The sequence below is a fragment of the Gopherus flavomarginatus genome, chromosome 4 (assembly GCF_025201925.1).
Source record: "Gopherus flavomarginatus isolate rGopFla2 chromosome 4, rGopFla2.mat.asm, whole genome shotgun sequence".
Lineage (NCBI taxonomy): Eukaryota > Metazoa > Chordata > Testudines > Testudinidae > Gopherus > Gopherus flavomarginatus.
Genome location: NC_066620.1, coordinates 35,153,034 through 35,171,839, shown reverse-complemented (window position 1 = coordinate 35,171,839; position 18,806 = coordinate 35,153,034). Strand labels below are relative to the sequence as shown.

The 18,806-nt window shown below is 41.1% G+C and overlaps 1 protein-coding gene across 3 annotated transcripts in view; it reads left to right on the top strand.

The window, feature by feature from the left end:
* ASB3 (ankyrin repeat and SOCS box containing 3) overlaps positions 1-18,806 on the top strand; it is a 128,359-nt gene that overhangs the window by 73,763 nt on the left and 35,790 nt on the right. For all 3 annotated transcript variants that reach the window (XM_050951866.1, XM_050951864.1, XM_050951865.1), the window contains 2 exons: positions 14,580-14,692; positions 15,276-15,411. In XM_050951866.1, the coding sequence (XP_050807823.1) occupies positions 14,580-14,692; positions 15,276-15,411 (249 nt within the window). The remainder of the gene's footprint in view (positions 1-14,579; positions 14,693-15,275; positions 15,412-18,806) is intronic.

The window sequence follows — 18,806 nt, the reverse complement described above, 5'->3', positions numbered from 1 at the left end:
TCCCAAATGCCCACAGAAACTCTACTGTTAGATGATCGTTAATGAACAGTAAAGCATGGGGGGAACTAATTTATGTTTGAAAGAGTACTTCAGTCTCCATTCCCATTCAATTTCTCCCCTTCATTGCTGAGGCTACCAGAAGGATGCTAGCCAGTTCCTGTTGTAATGGGACGGCAATATGATGTAGCTGCAAAAAGACTAGTATGATTCTGGAGTGTAATCACAGGAGTGTTGCATGTAAGACCAAGGAAATAGTTGTCCTGCTCTGCTTGACACTGGTGATGTCTCAGCTTGAGTACTATATCCCACTTTAGGAAAGATGTGGACAAATTGGAGAGCATCTCTAGAGGACAGCAACAAAAATGATAAAAGGTTTAGAAAACCTGATCTATGAGGGAAGAGTTAAAAAAAAAATCCTGAGCATCTTTAGCCTTAAGAAAGGAAGACTGAGCAGGGACCAGATAAGTCTTCAAATATGTCAATGGCTGTTATAAAGAGGATGGTGATCAATTGTTTTCCATGTCCACTGAAGTTAGGACAAGAAGTAATGGGCTTAATCTGCAGCGAGGGCGATTTAGGTTAGATTTAGGAAAAACTTTCTAAATAAAGGTAGTTAAGCTCTGGAATAGGCTTCCAAGGTAGGCTATGGAATCCCCATCATTGGAAGTTTCTAAGAATTGATTGGACAAACAGATTGTCTAAGTTTACTTGATCCTGCCACAGTGCAGGGGGCTGGACTTGATGACTTCTTGATGTCCCTTACAGCCCTACATTTCTTTGATTTTTTTTTGAATGTTTTTCTATCAGAAAATGAACTGCATTTTTCATATCTACAATTGAACAGCTGGTAACAAGTGACCTAGGCAAGAAAGGTCAGAGCCTGTATCCTGTTATCAACTCTTGAGGTACCCATGTAATGCAAATATAGCCAAACGTTTAAAAAAATAGTGGAAAAAATATTCCTAGATAAAGTGGTAGTATGTCAAGGTTCACCTCAGAGCAGATTTTACTGGCAGATTATAAAAGCTTGAGTAGAGGGCCTTTATAATAGAAGTGCTGACTATTCATATTAAGATACCTGAGGTAATGACATGAAAATAATAACTAAACTTATAATAACCTGTAGTTTTGAGAATTTTCTTTAAATACCACCAGATGTCACTGTAACCAAAGGACCTGAAAAATACTGCAGTGGATTAAAATAGCTTTCATTATGGTGTGTTCTTTTGAAGAAAAAAAAAAAACAATTCATTTTGACAATGATAAATAAAGTGAGTGTTTTCTTCAGAAAAATATGTATTTGTAACCCCTACTGCACATTAGATGTTTGCTCTATGCAAAAACTTGAGTGTGCCTAGAATTCTGTACTGAATATTTTTATGTGCTTATTACATATATGCATAAAACCCGAGCATAGTAAACGGCACATATGTGAAATTAGCAATGATTGGTACCTATACCACAGAAATCATAGATCTTCTACAAATATTAAGATAAACTGTTGCGAAACAGTACAGCACTTCACTACAGCCTTGCTGACCATAGCATTTTCTCAGCAATTTTTATCAAAATCTGGTGTTCTAGATGAGACAATGTTTCTGACATATTGACTTAAAATTCTGTTTCCTGTAGTTCAACATTGGAATATAATGCATCTTTTTAGCTTTTTGCACTCTTTGGGGTATTCTCACTGAGAATTTTCCTGAACAGTGTTCCCCAGGACATGCTTTGTTTGCTTGTGTGGTTTAAACAGAAAAAACATTTTTATTTTCTTCAGTTGTCTTTTTTTTTTAAATTTGATACTGAAAAAATATTAAATATTTTGGCAGATTTTCTGTTTAACATTCATATGTGTGGGATATGGTGCTGTATATAGTACAGGTATCTGTGGAGTTCAGAAAAGGGAGACTTTACACACATTAAGGAGTTACAGCAACAAGGTAACTGGAGATGTGGAAGTTTGTGTTTGTGACGTGATCAGAATCTCTTTGTGTATTAGTTAATTTTGCTTTATTATATTTCTTAGATCATTTAATTTTTTTTTAAGCTTGAGAGACTGACAAATATCTGTTGTCTGAGAAAGTTGGCAGTTGAATAAAGGGGAGCAGAATTGTACTCAGTCTACTTAGGGATATTTTCAGGACAGGAGATTACCCCCATAAGATTTTACTATACAGCATACCATTCTGCATTTTTAGGTATGTGGGGATTTAAATCAGTTTAGGAGTACGTTTCGTTATTGTATGATAAATTGTGGCATTGGAGATGGCTGAACTTATCAGAAGCCAGACACTATTTAATGTACAATGGGCTTTTTAGTTTATTTGTACACTGCGGTCATATTTTAAAAAGTTATAATGTCTGCAGTTCAGTTGAAGGGTTATTTTCAAATACGTATTTGGTTCAGTGCTGGTTTAGGAAGATAAAAGATATAAATACAAACAGCAAATACATTTTGATAGTAATTGTCAAAGGCATTTTCAAAATTGTTCATTTCTCCAGTGAGGGTGGAACTTTCAAAAGCACATGAGGGAACAACTTCCATTAAATTTCCTTTAGGTGCTTCTGAAAATCCCATAGTGAATATCTGCCCACAAATATAAGTTTCAACAGTGTTTCAGTGGGCACAGAATTCTTCAGCTTTTGTTTTTTATTTACAAAGCTTCAGAAGGGGCAGCAGAACCTATAGCTTTTCAGATAAAATAATTAAATTCTCATTCATATCCAGTTGCATGATGGAAGGCAAGGGAGAAGAAAAATATATTAATCTCTGGGTTCTGTGTATGACGTTTACTGCTGTACATCTGCGTTGGGTTCTTGGTTTCTGTGTTTGGATTGGTTTGATCCATTCATGAGTCCCAGTCAGGTTTTTCCTTCACATAGTTGCCCCACCACAACTTCTGGATGGATCCCATGGGCAGATTTATAGTCCCTGAAACTAAGTCAATTAAAGGGCCAATTAGCATAGGAGGATTGGGTATGTATTTGGTGTGATTTATGAACATGTGAGGAACTGTTCCTTCTGTGAATTCCAAAAGAGCCAGTCATTAGAGGCTGATGGAAGGTTGGTTAGGCACACAAGGATCTGAGGTTTCAGTATGTGGGAGTGGAGGCCTGCACGCTAGTATGCATCAGTGACTGGGCCTTATGATGCTTTCTGATGGTGCACTGGGGCAGGACCATGGGTTCCCAAATTCAGGGTCAAGTCAAAGGGAAAGAGGTGGAGGCAGTTCCCATCTCTGCAGTGAGTTTGCCAGGACGCCTGACCTTTGGGCATCTGTCGTTATTAGTTTGGTATTGATAAAGTTTCGGGCAGTTCAGGCAAATTCCTGAAGAATTTATTATGTATCTTCCTTCCCCTTTGTCCAATCAAGTGAAGCTGAATTGCTTGACTCATCGCTCAGCATGCTGTGTATTATATAATTACTTTATACTGTCTTCATTTTTGTCATGGATTCTGTGCTTTCCATCAAAGAATTTCAGACTTTTAACCCTTGACCCTTTGGGATTTCTGCATATGAGATGTAGAAGCAATGGGTAAACTGTTGAGCTAAACTTATTGAGAAACTTTAATTAAGTCTAGTCAAACTTTGGATTGCATGGGGAATGGGAACTGCTCAACAACATTGTGAAGCACAAACAATCTGACCAGTGAACTCTCACTGAGAACTTGAATTCCCATTGAGACGATGAAGTTTCTCCCTCACCTAAGTTCAAAAACAGCAGCAAAAATTCAATTCTGATATGACAAACTATTGTTCAAATCTATTCGCTGTTACCACAGCATAAGCATAATTCTTTGTTGACTAATATGAACTCTTAAAGTTGTCAAGGCTGATTCCACACTCTGGCACTTCGAGTGCAGAAGGTGGGGACCCGCAAGGATTCTAAAAAATAATACCAGACGCTCCAGGCTTGTATTAAACTCCCATGGTTACAGCTTTTCTCTGACCTTGGATGACAGAAAGAAAATACATTTGAAAACTCAGGCTACTGCTAGATTTAAAAAACCCACTTACAATAATTAAGCATCAAGAAAACCCTTTTTGAGTTCCAGCTTAAAAGTTACAAGCAAAACAAAAGCATTTGGAGTTAGCACAGAGGAGTCCACAAGCCATAAAAAAAATAAAAATAAATAAACCTAATTGCGTCTTCCTAGACATTTCCCGATCTACTTACATATCTGGGGGTTTCAAGTGAGTAGTTTCTAGATATGATTCAGATGATTTTTCATACCTGGCCTCAAACTTCTTACAAAATAGTTCCAGCCCTGGCTCTGCTTCTCCACGAGAACAACAACAGAACAGACAAAGGGGATGTTTTTTCCCAGTTTAAAGAAGTTCTAGCCTTCCCATTGGCTCTTTTGGTCAGATACCCATTCTTTTCCTTTTACCTATGCAGGGAGACTTTTTAACCCTTTACAGGTAAAGCAAGTAGAGAACAACTACTAAGAGAGATTTTATAGCTAGCTGGATGGCTAGGTGTCCATAAAAGGGAGCTACCCGCCCCTTTCATTTATCACAAAAGTGTTACAGGATATGGAACCCTTTTGCCGGTGGGATTTTTCATCTTTTAATTATATTTTTTATGATAATGTGCTCTTCACAATGACCCGTCAATGGCTTTTCCTAAAAATTACCATCATTGAACAGCTGTAACAACTTGCACTTCTGTAGTGTAGACAATCTGGAAGTACTTTATAGACTCTTTTGTCTAGCACAATTCTGAGGCATAGGTAAGTATTGTACCCATTTTATAGGTAAGTAAGCTGGGTCACAGAGACAATAGTGATTATCTGTCCATCAGCACACCTTTGTCAATGGCTTAATGAGGGAAGTCTCTCTTTATACCTGTAATATTTGCAGAAGGAATACAGAAAATGACTGATTGGAAATAAATAATTTATTTAGCAAATATCTAGTGTGAAAACCACTCTTAGTGCACTTTGTTTTCTAGATACTGGAAAATACAGTATATTCTGTTACATTTTTAGCTCATCTGTGTGTTTTCTCACTAGTCCTGTGTGGTTTTACAGAATTTATCTTCCAGTGTTGTTTTTATATGATAATGATATGTATTTATTTATCCACCTACTTATGATTGTAAATCTACAAAGTAATTATGATAGACTCAGAGTGGTTTTTACTAATCCGGGTAACAACCAGCTAGAGAAGCTGAAGAACTGAAGCAAAGTCCAAAGAACTCTGATCCTCACCAACCTTTGTTTCATTGGGTATACTCAGCACTAGAGTAGGGAAATGAGCAGAGTTATTCTGCTTTGTGTTGGTGGCTGACACCCAGAAAAGAAATCTTCAGTCAGTAATAGTGAGTCAGTTTGTCTATCGTAAGTAGGGTTTTCCAAGGCTTAGATTTACTAATGAAAGGGAGTAGTAGTTAGAGGCGCTAAAATCCATGTTTCCAAGAAGACAGTAGCTAAATTTCCAATTCATTGGGGCCAGAATTTCACCCAGTTGTATGCAAAGGGTACCCGAATGTAGGCATGTATAGAAAGGGATGGTGATAGAGTCACAGAGTTGTGTGGCCATGAGTTTCTCCATCCGGTGAGTGCCCAAGTTCCTTCCCTTGAGAAGAACAATATGTAGGAAACTGAATTTTCCCTCTGTTTATCTGCACTTTTATACCACCTCTTATGAGCTTTTCTTCAGGAGAGGTGATCTGGGCTAAGAGAGTGGGATGGACAAGAAAAGATGAAGAGGTGAGTCCTCCCAGTGGGAAAGCGGTGGGACATCAGCAGTAACTAATCACTGAGGGAAGATTGAAGTTGTTATTTGTTAATAAATGGCATAAAAGGGCATCAGACATGGCAGCAGAGGGCTTGGGATTTGTAGGTTCAAGAAACCATTACAGCTACCACTTGGCAGGCAGAGGTGAATTTGTAGATAGATGGCCTGCAGCCTATTCACTTGCTGCGGAAGTTCATCAACATGCTCACTAAAAACAGGCTGATGCTTTTCCTTTTTTTGTTTGCTTCTACTCAGGATAGGTAGGGTTTGAATAGTAACCAAATAATAGCACAGGGATAGGCAACATATGGCATGCATGCTGAAGGCAGCAGGCCAGCTGATTTTCAGTTGCATTCCACAGTGCCCGAGTCCTGGACACCCGTCCGGGAGGCTCTGCATTTTAATTTAATTTTAAATGAAGCTTTTTAAACATTTTAAAAAACTTATTTACTTTACATACAACAATAGTTTAGTTATATATTATAGACTTATGGAAAGACTTATAGAAAGAGACCTTCTAAAAACGTTAAAATGTATTATTGGCACACGAAACATTAAATCAGAGTGAATAAATGAAGACTCGGCACACTGGTGCTGAAAGGTTGCCGACCCCTGTAAAAGCATGTAAGAATTTTTCCTTTTCATTTCTAAGTTCTGTTGCTGTATCTCAAGCATTCATTAGTAATACGAATGTTAAAGAGAAATTATATATTTTCAGGTCATGATTATTTTGTCAAAAATACATTAAAGTTAGCTAGGGTGTTGCCACAAAGATTTAATAGTACAAAATGTGTAGTGATGTGTCATTGATAATAAAAATCCATAAATAGTGTAACCAGGGTGCTTTATCTCTAGAGTAACATCATTATGTCTAAGAAAAATTGTCCTAAAATTGACAGCCTATTAAATTCATTATTTTCAATACTATGGTGATCTATTGATGAGCAGATTGGTGTGTAGGATAGTAGCCCATTAAGTGATCTAAAGGCAAGTTTTGGTGTGAGTAAAAGGAGAGCAAAATTTTGAGGCAAGTAACTTACAATCATATTCACATTACCCTTTGATTTATTTTCCTTCTGTATTTGTCACTTGCTTCTTTGACAAAATTTTCTGTTAGTTAGGGCTTGGCTACACTCGAAACTCCAAAGTGCTGCTATGGGAGTGCTCCCGTGGCAGCGCTTTGAAATGCGAGTGTGGTCGCGGCGCCAGCGCTGGGAGAGAGCTCTCCCAGCACTGCAGGTACTCCACCTCCCCGTGGGGATTAGCTTGCAGCGCTGGGAGCACAGCTCCCAGCGCTGGGGCACTGTTTACACTGACGCTTTGCAGCGCTGTAACTTGCTGCGCTCAGGGGGGGGTGTTTTCACACCCCTGAGCAAGAAAGTTGCAGCGGCGTAAAGCGCCAGTGTAGCCAAGGCCTGAGTACCTTTTTTCTATTCAGGTTAGGCTGCAAACTGCAGGGAAAAATAGTACTGTTTTTCCAGTAGGAAACACTTTACTAGTGTTTCTTAGTGAATGGCAAGGATTCTGCATTCACACTGAGTGAGAGAGACTAGCATCACATTATTATAGTCTGTCTCACTCTCCTCAAGCTCAATCGTTAAAACACTTTTATTAATATTATTATTGGTTATTACTTTTATTATCATAGCAAAATTAGCCTGTCAGCAATGGGTGCAAGAAAAATGGTGCTGAACATAATTTAACTGCAAGTGTAGCCAAGGAATTCAGAACCAGCCCAGAATCTGTGGCTAAAAGCAGCCCAACTCACTTTCTGAAATGAAGCTGAAAAGGGTTTGTTCTTGGTGTATTTGCATTGAAACTGTGTTCAGCACCAGTTTAGTTTCACTTGTTGGTGACGCCTGTTGTCAGTAACAGGACATTTGCTGGTATAGACAAGGATCTCAGGCAAGAAGCAGCACTATGTTCTTATATTGTTTTGACCTTTGGACCTATGTTGAACAAAGAAGGAAGGTATTGTTTGTCAGGTGAACAGACAACCAAGTTGTTCTCCCCTGTATTCTCTATATTGCTTACTTTAAATATAATTTGCAAATATGTAACCAAAATTTAGCTAAATGTATTTTTATGTTTTGAATGGCTCAGATAGCTAAGGGAGGCCTTTGGCATGTAATTAACTCTAAACAGATTTTGTCTTTCATTTTAGTATCCTCAAAGTCAAGCTGGCCAGCTCCTGCCGCACTTAACATTGCATCTGCTATGGTGCCTTGTTGGGGAAAATAGAGTTGTCCCAGGGGCTCATGTAAGTGTATTTGTTTATTATATAGCATGGTTTACAAAGTGTTTTGTTTTGTGTTGTTTTATATTTCAAAGGATATAAAAATAATATGAAAGACACCATAAAACTGTGCTATATAATGAAAGGAAAAAAAACACTTAAGCTATCATGAGTCAGTTCCATGCCCGGCATGGTTCTTCAAAGCTTCTGAAATTAAGGCATGCATTGTGCGGGTGTCTGGTGGCTGAAAGAGGGGTCAGTTGGTGTGGCTTTGCAGAGGCTGAAATGAAGTGAAGAGTGCACTTCTTTATACAATCTATGTAGAATTTTCAGAACATAATATATGCAGCTATGTGTGTTAAGAAAATATTCTCAGCTCACCTTTTAAATTCTACCTCTATACCCCTTAACATGTACATCAATTGAAATTCTCTCTAATGGCAACTCCACAATTTAAGATGTTTCTATAATTGTGTAAGTTACCATAAGTAAAATATAACAACTGTCTGTCTGTGGTCTAAAGAATTCTGAAGTAGTGGTCTGTCACTGAGAGTAGAGCAACTTTTTTGGTTTGTAAGGAAGCTAGGATGGAGAGAAGACAGATTCATGTTATACCAATTATATTAGATCAATAAGAACCAGCAGGATCTTATTAAAGGGGACAAGACATTTGTCACATTTATTGTAAATACCATAATAAAACAAAAGACAACAGTAAACAATGTTGTTTGGCTACTTATTCCTATTACTACTTACTTATTTCTTATACACTTATGTATATATACACACACACACACACACACACTCATTCGCACAATCATTCGTACAAGTTCTGTATAGATGTTATAGTTACCAGCCTAAAAGTTGCTTGTGACAGAATACTGGCCAGGTATCCTGTACACAAGAGTGGAGCCGAGTCCGGGTCAGGTGCACACCTGATGCTCCTGGAGGGTGGTAGCAGAACCAGAGACTCAAAGACTTATTCTTCAGAGTCCAGTTTTATAGGAATTTATCCCTATGTCAGTCCATGAGAGTTGCTTCATTCTGCTGTTATTAAATCAATCAGCAGGTGGCTGGCTCCATGTTGTCAGATGTTTGTTTTTCCTTCCTTTAAGGTGGTGGGGTGGATTCCAATTTGCCCTCCGGGGGTCATCTGGTTGATCCCACTTGACACCTTCTTCCGCCGACGCTGAATTCTTCAGGCTTGTAACTCCCTAACCATTCATTCATTATTTAAACTAGGCACTGATTCTCATACATTCTCTATCTTAATCCCATCTATTTCACTGTCTCTTTACCTTTCGGGGTATTACCAATTTATGTGAGACTCCCTGTCTTTTATTATGCAAAAATAAAGTGAGATGAAAACTTACAGAGGGTGGAGGTCTCTATCTATGTACTATAACAGTTACTATAACAGTTTTGGCTCACCAGTTACAAGTAAAGTAGCGACTACAAAGTGTCACTTAGAGAACGGGCACTTAGAGTCAATTAATGTTTAACAAGTTTTATACAAAGTATTTCTTTGAGCAGGCTTCACACAGACACAGCTGGTGGCTTGCAGGTTAGAGGCTAAATCTCTGGAATCACATTTATTTCTAATATAAACCTTTAGTTATAAAGTATCAATTAACAGTAAGTCATTTCTGTCCCTGCCTGCAGGTATATGGGATCTTGGGGAGCAATTACCACACAGGTGGGGTGCCAATTAATTTCTTTATTAAAGGAAAAAGGAAGTGGCGGGAATTTAACAATGAAATACAATGGGATGGGGTGTATAGGGTGTTTACAATAGACAATGATGGGGGGGTTCTTATTGAACAGTGTAGGGAGTTCTAACAGTGGGGTACAGTAAGTAGGGTTCAGCACAATGGGGTACAGTACAGTCAATAAGCGTATCAAAAAGAAATGCAAAATAAAATGGTAGCTTCTATAAAAAATGGTCAACAAGCTTAGATAGAATGTTTTAAGTGGTTGGTGGCCTTATACACAATGTAACACAATGGTATCAATGCAAATACAAAGTCTATTAGAAAAGTGGAAGCAACCAATGGGGTGTTATAATTACAAGTAAAATGTGAATATAAGTGAACTTATGCAATGTAACGGTATAATAGAAAGTTAATGACTTAACTTGTGAGGCTAGGATAGCAGATAATCTGTCAAGGAACAGGAGGGGGGAGGGGAGTGAATGATTAGTAGCAACTGATGAGAGGAGAGTGGCTGGAAGCAGCAGAGAGACTCTGAAGCCCTGCAGGGTAAGGACAATGGAGCAGCGTGATGGTGATCTTCGGTAGGGGAGGGGCAGCGGAGAAGTGTAAAGAAGGGCTAGAGAGAGGTTTAAGCAACAAGTGGACACCAAAAACAAAGGAAAAAAAGCGGCAAAGGATTTGGGAAGTTTCACAGGTGGAGAAGCAGCAATGGGTTTGGGGAGTTCGGAGGGTGATGCGGACGTAGGGGGGCAGCAAGGAGTTTAACAGGGAGACATGGAGAAGCACACAGAGGGGGAGATTGGAGCGGGGGAAAAACAGACACGAATTCAAGCGGCAAAAACCTTGTCTATAGACACGGAGAAATACACAGAGGGGGAGATTGGAGCGGGGGAAAAACGGACACGAATTCAAGCGGCAAAAACCTTGTCTATAGACACGGAGAAGTACACAGAGGGGGAGATTGGAGCGGGGGAAAAACAGACACGGGAAAGTTCAGGGAGAGATCAGGACAGCGAGAGATGAATTTAAGCAGCAAAAACCTTATCTATCTAAACCAACGACTAGGCAAAACAACAAATATCACAATTCTAAGCAAAACTATAACAAGCAACGATACGGAGCAACAAAACAGTAAACTATTACAAGGCAGGTGAACTTACAAGCTCTACAATCTTAACAAACTATGACTTATTAAACTAAAAAAACCAAAACCTATGGTGCACCTTATGCTATGGGGAAGTCACAGAGGGCAGAGTGGTATGTGCCCAGGATACAGCTCCCAAGGAAGCCAAGGGATGGTGGCTGAAGCCAAGGGATAACAGCTGAAAGCAGGGAGCCCCAAGGCAAAGCCCACAGGAGCAGAGCTTAGCAGCGGCACAAACTTATTTTTAGCAGCAAAGCCCTGTGGAGTTTAAGAGAGGTTTTAAGACACAGACCAAGGTTTAGCTTGAGTCTGTGTGCTGGGGAAACAAAGCCAGCAGCTAAAATAATAAAATAAAAGTAGGGAAAGTTTCACAGAGGGATTCTTACCAGTCCCCAAGGCAGCAGCAAAGGCGGAAGCAGCAAGAACGTCAGAAGGCTCGGTACAGTCTCAATAATCAGGAGATCTCTCAGGTAGCAATTCGTTCTTCGTGGGTTTTTTTTTTCCAAAAATGGGGGTACGCTCAAAAAATAAAATGAGAGCGGAGAAAGGACCCCCCACAATCCCAGGCTGATCAGACCAGGCAGCAATGCAGGAACCTTTCTGCTGTTTGTTTCAAAAATGTCTGTTTTTAAAGGTAAACTCAGGCAGTTTCCCGCCAGTAATCCTGATAGGCTCCCTCTGTCACAGGGGAGGAGGCACAGGGAAAAACCAGGCAGGTTAAGCACAGAAACATGTCTGGGCAGAGTCCTGTGCAATAGGTGACTCAAAAGCACATGAGGCCTATGATTCATGCCCAGGATCTTAAAAACACAATAGGTCTTGCAGCTCTGGACATTGCCTGCCCTACACCGAGCCCAGGTTCAACGAGGTGATAACAGGACTAACCCTTTGAACAGGGCAGTGGTCCCATTTAGCACGCAGCACAAGTGGCCATCCCTTTGAGAAGGGCAATGGCTCTTGTTAAACAACTCAAGGGGCCCTGCCTTTGAGAAGGGCAGTGGCCCTGGTAAGCAACTTAACAGCTAGGGAAGGGCGGCCACAGGAGGAGAACAAAAACAAAATGGAGCATGGGGACAGCTGTAAGAAACAAAATGGAACAGACAATTTTTAACAATAAATCATTTTTCATATAAACCATGTCTAATATAAACCTTCTTTAATATCCCTACATTCATATGGACAAAGGTCACTGTGAGGCCCTCTGATGTAGCCAATACACTGGCCTGCTCCCTGTAGATATATGAATAGCTATTCTATTTTAAATAGAATTCCTATGTGAATCAGTGGAAGTTTTTAGTGTCTAGAATTGTCCAAGTGAGTTGGGTTGGAGAGAGTAAAAAACAAAAATAAAGAAAATTAAAAAAAGAAATACCGTGTATAGGAGAAAACTTTCAAGAACCATTCATCTCTCTGAATGTGACCCCTGTAATGCCATCAAGACAGTGAGACTTATGGTGACAGCCTGGCCACAGTAGCTGTGCTCAGAGGGCTGCTTTAACTTTTGCACGTATTCAATTTTTCAAAGATATAAAAACGTTTTAGACAAGATAGTATCAGCAGCTTGCTCCAGAGGCCAAGCTCTTTCCTGCTTCCCTCAACTGGAAATGCATAACCTCATATCTCTACCAAAATGTTAAAATGTGCAACACATTCAAGGAGGCAGAATCATAAGTTTTCCTTATTTGCCTCTGAGAAGTACATGTCATCAATTTTAATGAACAGCTGAGGTATATGGATATTAAAAAAATGGAGAAGAACCTCTCACTTTGCTGTTTTTGCCTTCTAGTTCAACAGTTTTGCTCTTGAAGCCAAACAGTTTTTATTTCAATATAGTGTAAGAAAGTGCTCTGAAGTTTGGGTTTTCCGTAAGTACAGTTTATATGTAATACCAAATTTGGTAAACGGACATCTCAATAGTGTTCCTATTGTCTTACCTGGCCAATGGCAATCATGTTTCCAGCTGCTGTAACCAAACTCAGGAGAAAGATAGTGCACAAAGCATTGGGTCTTAAGCAGCAGAGTTTTGACTGTAAACAAGAGTAGTTTACTAACTTGTTTTCAGCACCAGGTGAACTGTGAGACATGTGACTATTCCATATAGTGGCACAAGTTGGTGGCTGGATAAGTAAATAAGTGGCTATTTTCAGTCTGCAGTGTTTTTTTCTTGAGGTGAGCCTCTTGTCTGATGGGAGGGGTAATGGGGTTCTAGGTTAGCATGTTGTCAGCTAGTTCCAAGGTCAGTGGATAGTAGAGGTCTCTGAAAAGGTATGTTTGAGTTAATATAGAGGCATACAAGTGTTAATATGCTCCTTTTTGGTTAGAGACTCTTTATACCAAAGTCCAGTATCCTGTAAGAGTTAGACCAGGGGTCTCAAAGTCCTGGCCTGCGGGCCATCTGCAGCCCGAGAACCTTCTCACTGTGTCCCAGGGAGGAGAGACGCATGCAGCCACGCTGCCAGTTCTGTCTGCTGCAGGCACCGCCCCACGCAGCTCCCATATGTACAATTTTTGTTGTGTTTTTAAGTTAAAAATTATTGAGGAAGAGGAGAAATTCATATTACTAGCAGATGTTTCCTTAATTATGGTTTCCATAGACCTCCACTGCTGGAGAAAGAGATGTTCAGCAAAACTAATATTGGAACTTTTGTTCCCTGTGAAACCGCATTATCAGATTGATAGTACTTTATCTCCATTATGAATGTACTGACTATCATATTCTTAAAAGATAGTTATCAATGTCTCCATCTTGGAGCTTGTCATAGAATCATAGACTTTAAGGTCAGAAGGGATCATTATGATCATCTAGTCTGACCTCCTGCACAACGCAGATGACAGAATCTCACCCACCAATTCCTGTATCAAACCCCTAATCTATGTCTGAGCTATTGAAGTCCTCAAATCATGGTTTAAAGACTTCAAGGTGCAGAGAATCCTCCAGTAAGTGACCTGTGTCCCACGCTGAAGAGGAAGGCGAAAACCCCTCAGGGCCTCTGCCAAGCTGCCCTGGAGAAAAATTCCTTCCCAGCCCCAGATATGGTGATCAGCTAAACCTTGAGCATGTGGGCAAGACTCACCAACCGGACAGCCAGGAAAGAATTCTCTCTAGTAACTCAGATACCACCCCATCTAACATCTCATCACAGGCCATTGGGCATATTTACCGCTAATAATCAGAGATCAATTAATTGCCAGAATTAGGCTATCCCATCATACCATCCCTCCAAAAAACTTATCAAGCTTACTCGAAGCTTACTCGAAGCCAGATATGTCTTTTGCCCCTACTGCTCCCCTTGGAAGGCTGTTCCAGAACTTCACTCCTCTGATGGTTAGAAACCATCTGATTTCAGGTCTACACTTCCTGATGGCCAGTTCACATTGGTACTGAGCTTAAATAATTCCTCTCCCTTCCTGGTATTTATTCCTCTGATATATTTATAGAGAGCAATCATATCTCCCCTCAGCCTTCTTTTGGTTAGGCTAAATGTTTTGCTTCACATGGAAGCAACACTAGATATAATTTCTGTTTCATATGCAGAGCCTTAGAGAGTAGATTTTGTGTGTTTGGGTTTAGATCTGTAATCAAAGCCGCACAGTCACTCAAAGTGAATTAGTTTTGATGTCTGTGGGGCTGTAAAACTGTTCTGACTACTGAGGTGAAAATTTGATGACTAAACCAATGAGCTGACCAGTTCCTTCACTTCTGCCTCTTTGGTAAGAGTAATTTTTTACTCCTCTGTTTGAAGCTGTAGAAAATGGACACCTAGAAATTATAAAGCTTCTACTCCAGCACGGAGCAAATATTAATGGATCCCATTCTTGGTCTGGATGGAATTCTTTGCACCAAGCTTCTTTTCAGGTAACCTATACATTTATTATTTCATTTCCATGTAGATAGTGTGTTTTACCCTTTAAAAATGACAGGTTGTACAGTTTTTGCTTCCTACTCTGATGATTTATGATTGTTAGGCTGGGCAGAAAAGGCAGTCTAAATGCTAATGATCATTCTGAATATGTCATAGTATGCTACAGCAGCGATAGAAGATGTTAGGCAGCAATGATTATTTAAATATTAAAAGTACTGCATGTACTTAAGAAATGATCAGATATAATATTTGGGAAGTAAATCTGTTATAAGATACACTTAATTTTTTGGGGAAGACTTTCATTGTATCATAGATGCGGCCTGCCTGGTCTCTTCTGAATTTTATTTTTTATCCAGCATAAAAATTTATCAGACTTATAGTTCCAATATGCTAATTTAATTCTATTTATATTTATTGGGCTGGGTAAATGTGCAAGATGAAATTAAACCTATCTGATGATTCTGCCACAGACTTTCTGAATACCACAGAATATCTACACAGAGTAAGAATGAAAAAGTAGGGTCATATCAATTCCACTTCTCTTTTTCTTACAAAACAAAAATATATTTGTTTCAGGGACATACTGAAATAATAAAATTGCTTCTTGAAAAAGGAGCAAACAAGGAATGTGTGGATGACTTTGGAATCACACCTCTGTTCATTGCTGCTCAGTATGGGAAGCTGGAGAGTTTACGAGTACTTATATCACATGGTAATTTTCACCTTTCTTTTAGCATTAGTAATATTTTTATAATGTTAGTGAAACATCGGCTATGAACTAGTATATGAAATTATCACATGAAAAGTATCATATGAAAGTATCTTGCCTTGCTTTCCCTTGAATCAGACCAAGAAACAGGAAATAAAACATAAGTGCTTGTCTACAGTTGAAATGCTACAGTGATATAGGTAATCCACCTCCCCGAAGGGCAGTAGCTAGGTCGATGGAAGAATTCTTGGACTGACTTTTGCTCTTTGCTCTATGTGCACCGGGAGTTAGGATTTTTTTTTTATACCCCTGACCGACTTAGTTGGGTCGACCTGACTGTTTAGTTAGACCAGGCGTAAATAAAGACCTAACCTAGGTAAAGATTAAAGGTCTGATTGTGGAACCCTTAATCACACTGAGTAGTCGTTTACTACATGGGAAGTCCAATTCATTTCTATGGATTACTGCAGGAGCAATATACTACTCAGCGTGATAAAGGGTATCACAATCGGATCCTAAAGTTACAGTAGTAATTTCTTCAGAATCTCAGACCAACAGACCTTGGTGTGCATCTCTGAATAGTATGCTCTCACTAACCTTCCCACACAATCAAATGAAAATTAAACAGTCATAACTATTAAACTGATGAGCACCCTAAACTTGACCAAAACCTCACACACAGGTCAACAAATCTAGCATCTCAATACTTGTGGGACACTATCTACAGAAAGTAATTTCTAACAAAATATTAACTAAATCTTTGAAATTTCTTCACAACGTCTATCATTTATCGGGTATTGCCCTATTCTACTGCACAGTGTGACAAGTGCTTCCCAGTCGCATACAAAGTCTTTCTCTCATTTTACAGTAGGAGTAAGAAACCTAATGTAAAATTCATCTGTAAAGGTGTAAATAAAAGTAACAACCCTGTGGTTTATGTTTCTGTTTATTAAGTATCTTCTACTATCAATGTATAATGCACTGCTATACCAGAATTCAAGCCCAACAATCTGCCAGCATAGCAGGATTATTGGCATGTTGAATAATGGGAATGGCTTCCTTTGAATGGAAGAAAGTGGTTCAGCTCTCCAGTGTGTAATGTTATTTTAGAGTTTGTTTAATTTATTAGGTACTAATTACTTGCACTGTGCTGGGGATTGCATATTTTTGCTGTATTTGTGATTAATTTAAAATAATGTTTTACATCATTCATTTACTCTGTAACCTCATCAGGGTTTCAAGTGACCCTAAAGGAGAATTTTAAGGGACTAGCATTTGACATCAGTGTTTTCTTCCTGTCAGAGTTAAATGAAAACCAAAAATACTTTGAGAACTTTAGTTCTAACCACTTTAGTGTATGAGCAATTTGAAAACACATAGCAGGTTAGTAAAGTAAATATGATTCTTCTTGGAGTGCTTGCTCGTGTTGATTTCATTGTAGATGTGCATGCGCACCCACATGTGCAGTCGTTGGAGACTTTTGCCTTAGTGGTGCCTGTAGGGCCAGCTGTGGTGCCCTCTGGATTGCCATGCTCATGCATTGGTATATCTGGCGCGGCTGGTCCTGTGCCCTTTCAGTTCCTTCTTACTGCCTGTGGTGGTCAGTCGGAGCACCTCGGTCCCTTGCTTCACAAGCGGTCAGTGGTTTCTCTTCTGTCTTAGCCTTGTGCTTCTAGCTGTAAATAGTTTAATCATTTGTTAGTTAGTTAGTTAAGTACTCATTAAGTGTTTAGTTAGATACTGTCCTGGCAGAGACTTTGCTCCAGTTTCTGGGTTTCAAGCCCTGCTTTTTATGCCTAGTTGTGACTCGCAAAAGGGCTCACCCCTGGGGAGTTCCTCCCCCTGAAAAGACTTGCCGCTGACTCCAGGGAGTGGTAAAGGGCCCAAACCGACAGCGCAGTTGACACGCTTCGAGCCCCCAGCACCTAGAAAACTAGGGCTTGTCTACATCAGAAAGTTGCAGCGCTGGTGAGGGAGTTACAGCGCTGCAACTTTGAAGGTGTACACATCTGCAGGGCACCACCAGCGCTGCAACTCCCTGTTTGCAGCGCTGGCCGTACTCCCGTTTTGTCTCGGGTGTAGAGGATCCAGCGCTGGTGATCCAGCGCTGGTAATCCAATGTAGACACTTACCAGCGCTTTTCTTGACCTCCGTGGAAGGAGGAAGCCTCTGGTAATCAAGCTGGTCTCCTTTCCCGGTTTGCTCTCTCGTTCCCGGAGCCCAGAGCAAGCAGGTCTCCTTCCCTGCGGTTTGCTGGGTGGCTCCGGGAACGAGAGAGCAAACCGCGGCGAAGCGGGTCTCCTTTCCCGGTTTGCTCTATCGTTCCCAGAGCCCAGAGCAAGCAGGTCTCCTTCCCTGCGGTTTGCTGGGTGGCTCCGGGAACGCGAGAGCAAACCGCGGCGAAGCGGGTCTCCTTTCCCGGTTTGCTCTCTCGTTCCCGGAGCCCAGAGCAAGCAGGTCTCCTTCCCTGCGGTTTGCTGGGTGGCTCCGGGAACGAGAGAGCAAACCGCGGCGAAGCGGGTCTCCTTTCCCGGTTTGCTCTCTCGTTCCTGGAGCCCCGAGCAAGCAGGTCTCCTTCCCTGCGGTTTGCTGGGTGGCTCCGGGAACGAGAGAGCAAACCGCGGCGAAGCGGGTCTCCTTTCCCGGTTTGCTCTATCGTTCCCAGAGCCCAGAGCAAGCAGGTCTCCTTCCCTGCGGTTTGCTGGGTGGCTCCGGGAACGCGAGAGCAAACCGCGGCGAAGCGGGTCTCCTTTCCCGGTTTGCTCTCTCGTTCCCGGAGCCCCGAGCAAGCAGGTCTCCTTCCCTGCGGTTTGCTGGGTGGCTCCGGGAACGAGAGAGCAAACCGCGGCGAAGCGGGTCTCCTTTCCCGGTTTGCTCTCTCGTTCCCGGAGCCCCGAGCAAGCAGGTCTCCTTCCCTGCGGTTTGCTGGGTGGCTCCGGGAACGAGAGAGCAAACCGCGGCGAAGCTGGTCTCCTTTCCCGGTTTGCTCTCGCGTTCCCGGAACCCCCCTTGAAGCCGCCCAACAGCGCTGCAGTGTGGCCACATCTAACACCACTTGCAGCGCTGGTTGCTGTAAGTGTGGCCACTCTGCAGCGCTGGCCCTATACAGCTGTACTAATACAGCTGTAACAACCAGCGCTGCAAAACTTTAGATGTAGACATGGCCTAAGAGTGCCTCTGTTACAGCTGTCACTGCGTGTGGCAATGGAACCAGCTAAGGCTCCTCATGAGGGCAAGCCCGCCAGCAAGGCCTCACACAAAACATGCGAGTGCCACCAGACCCTGGAGCCAAGACAGAGCCCTAGGTCGCCATGTTCTTAATCTCCGCATCAGCCCAGGTCTCCGGCTCACCGCTACAAGTCATCAGCTCCGCGCTACCGATCCCTGTCTTCGCGCCG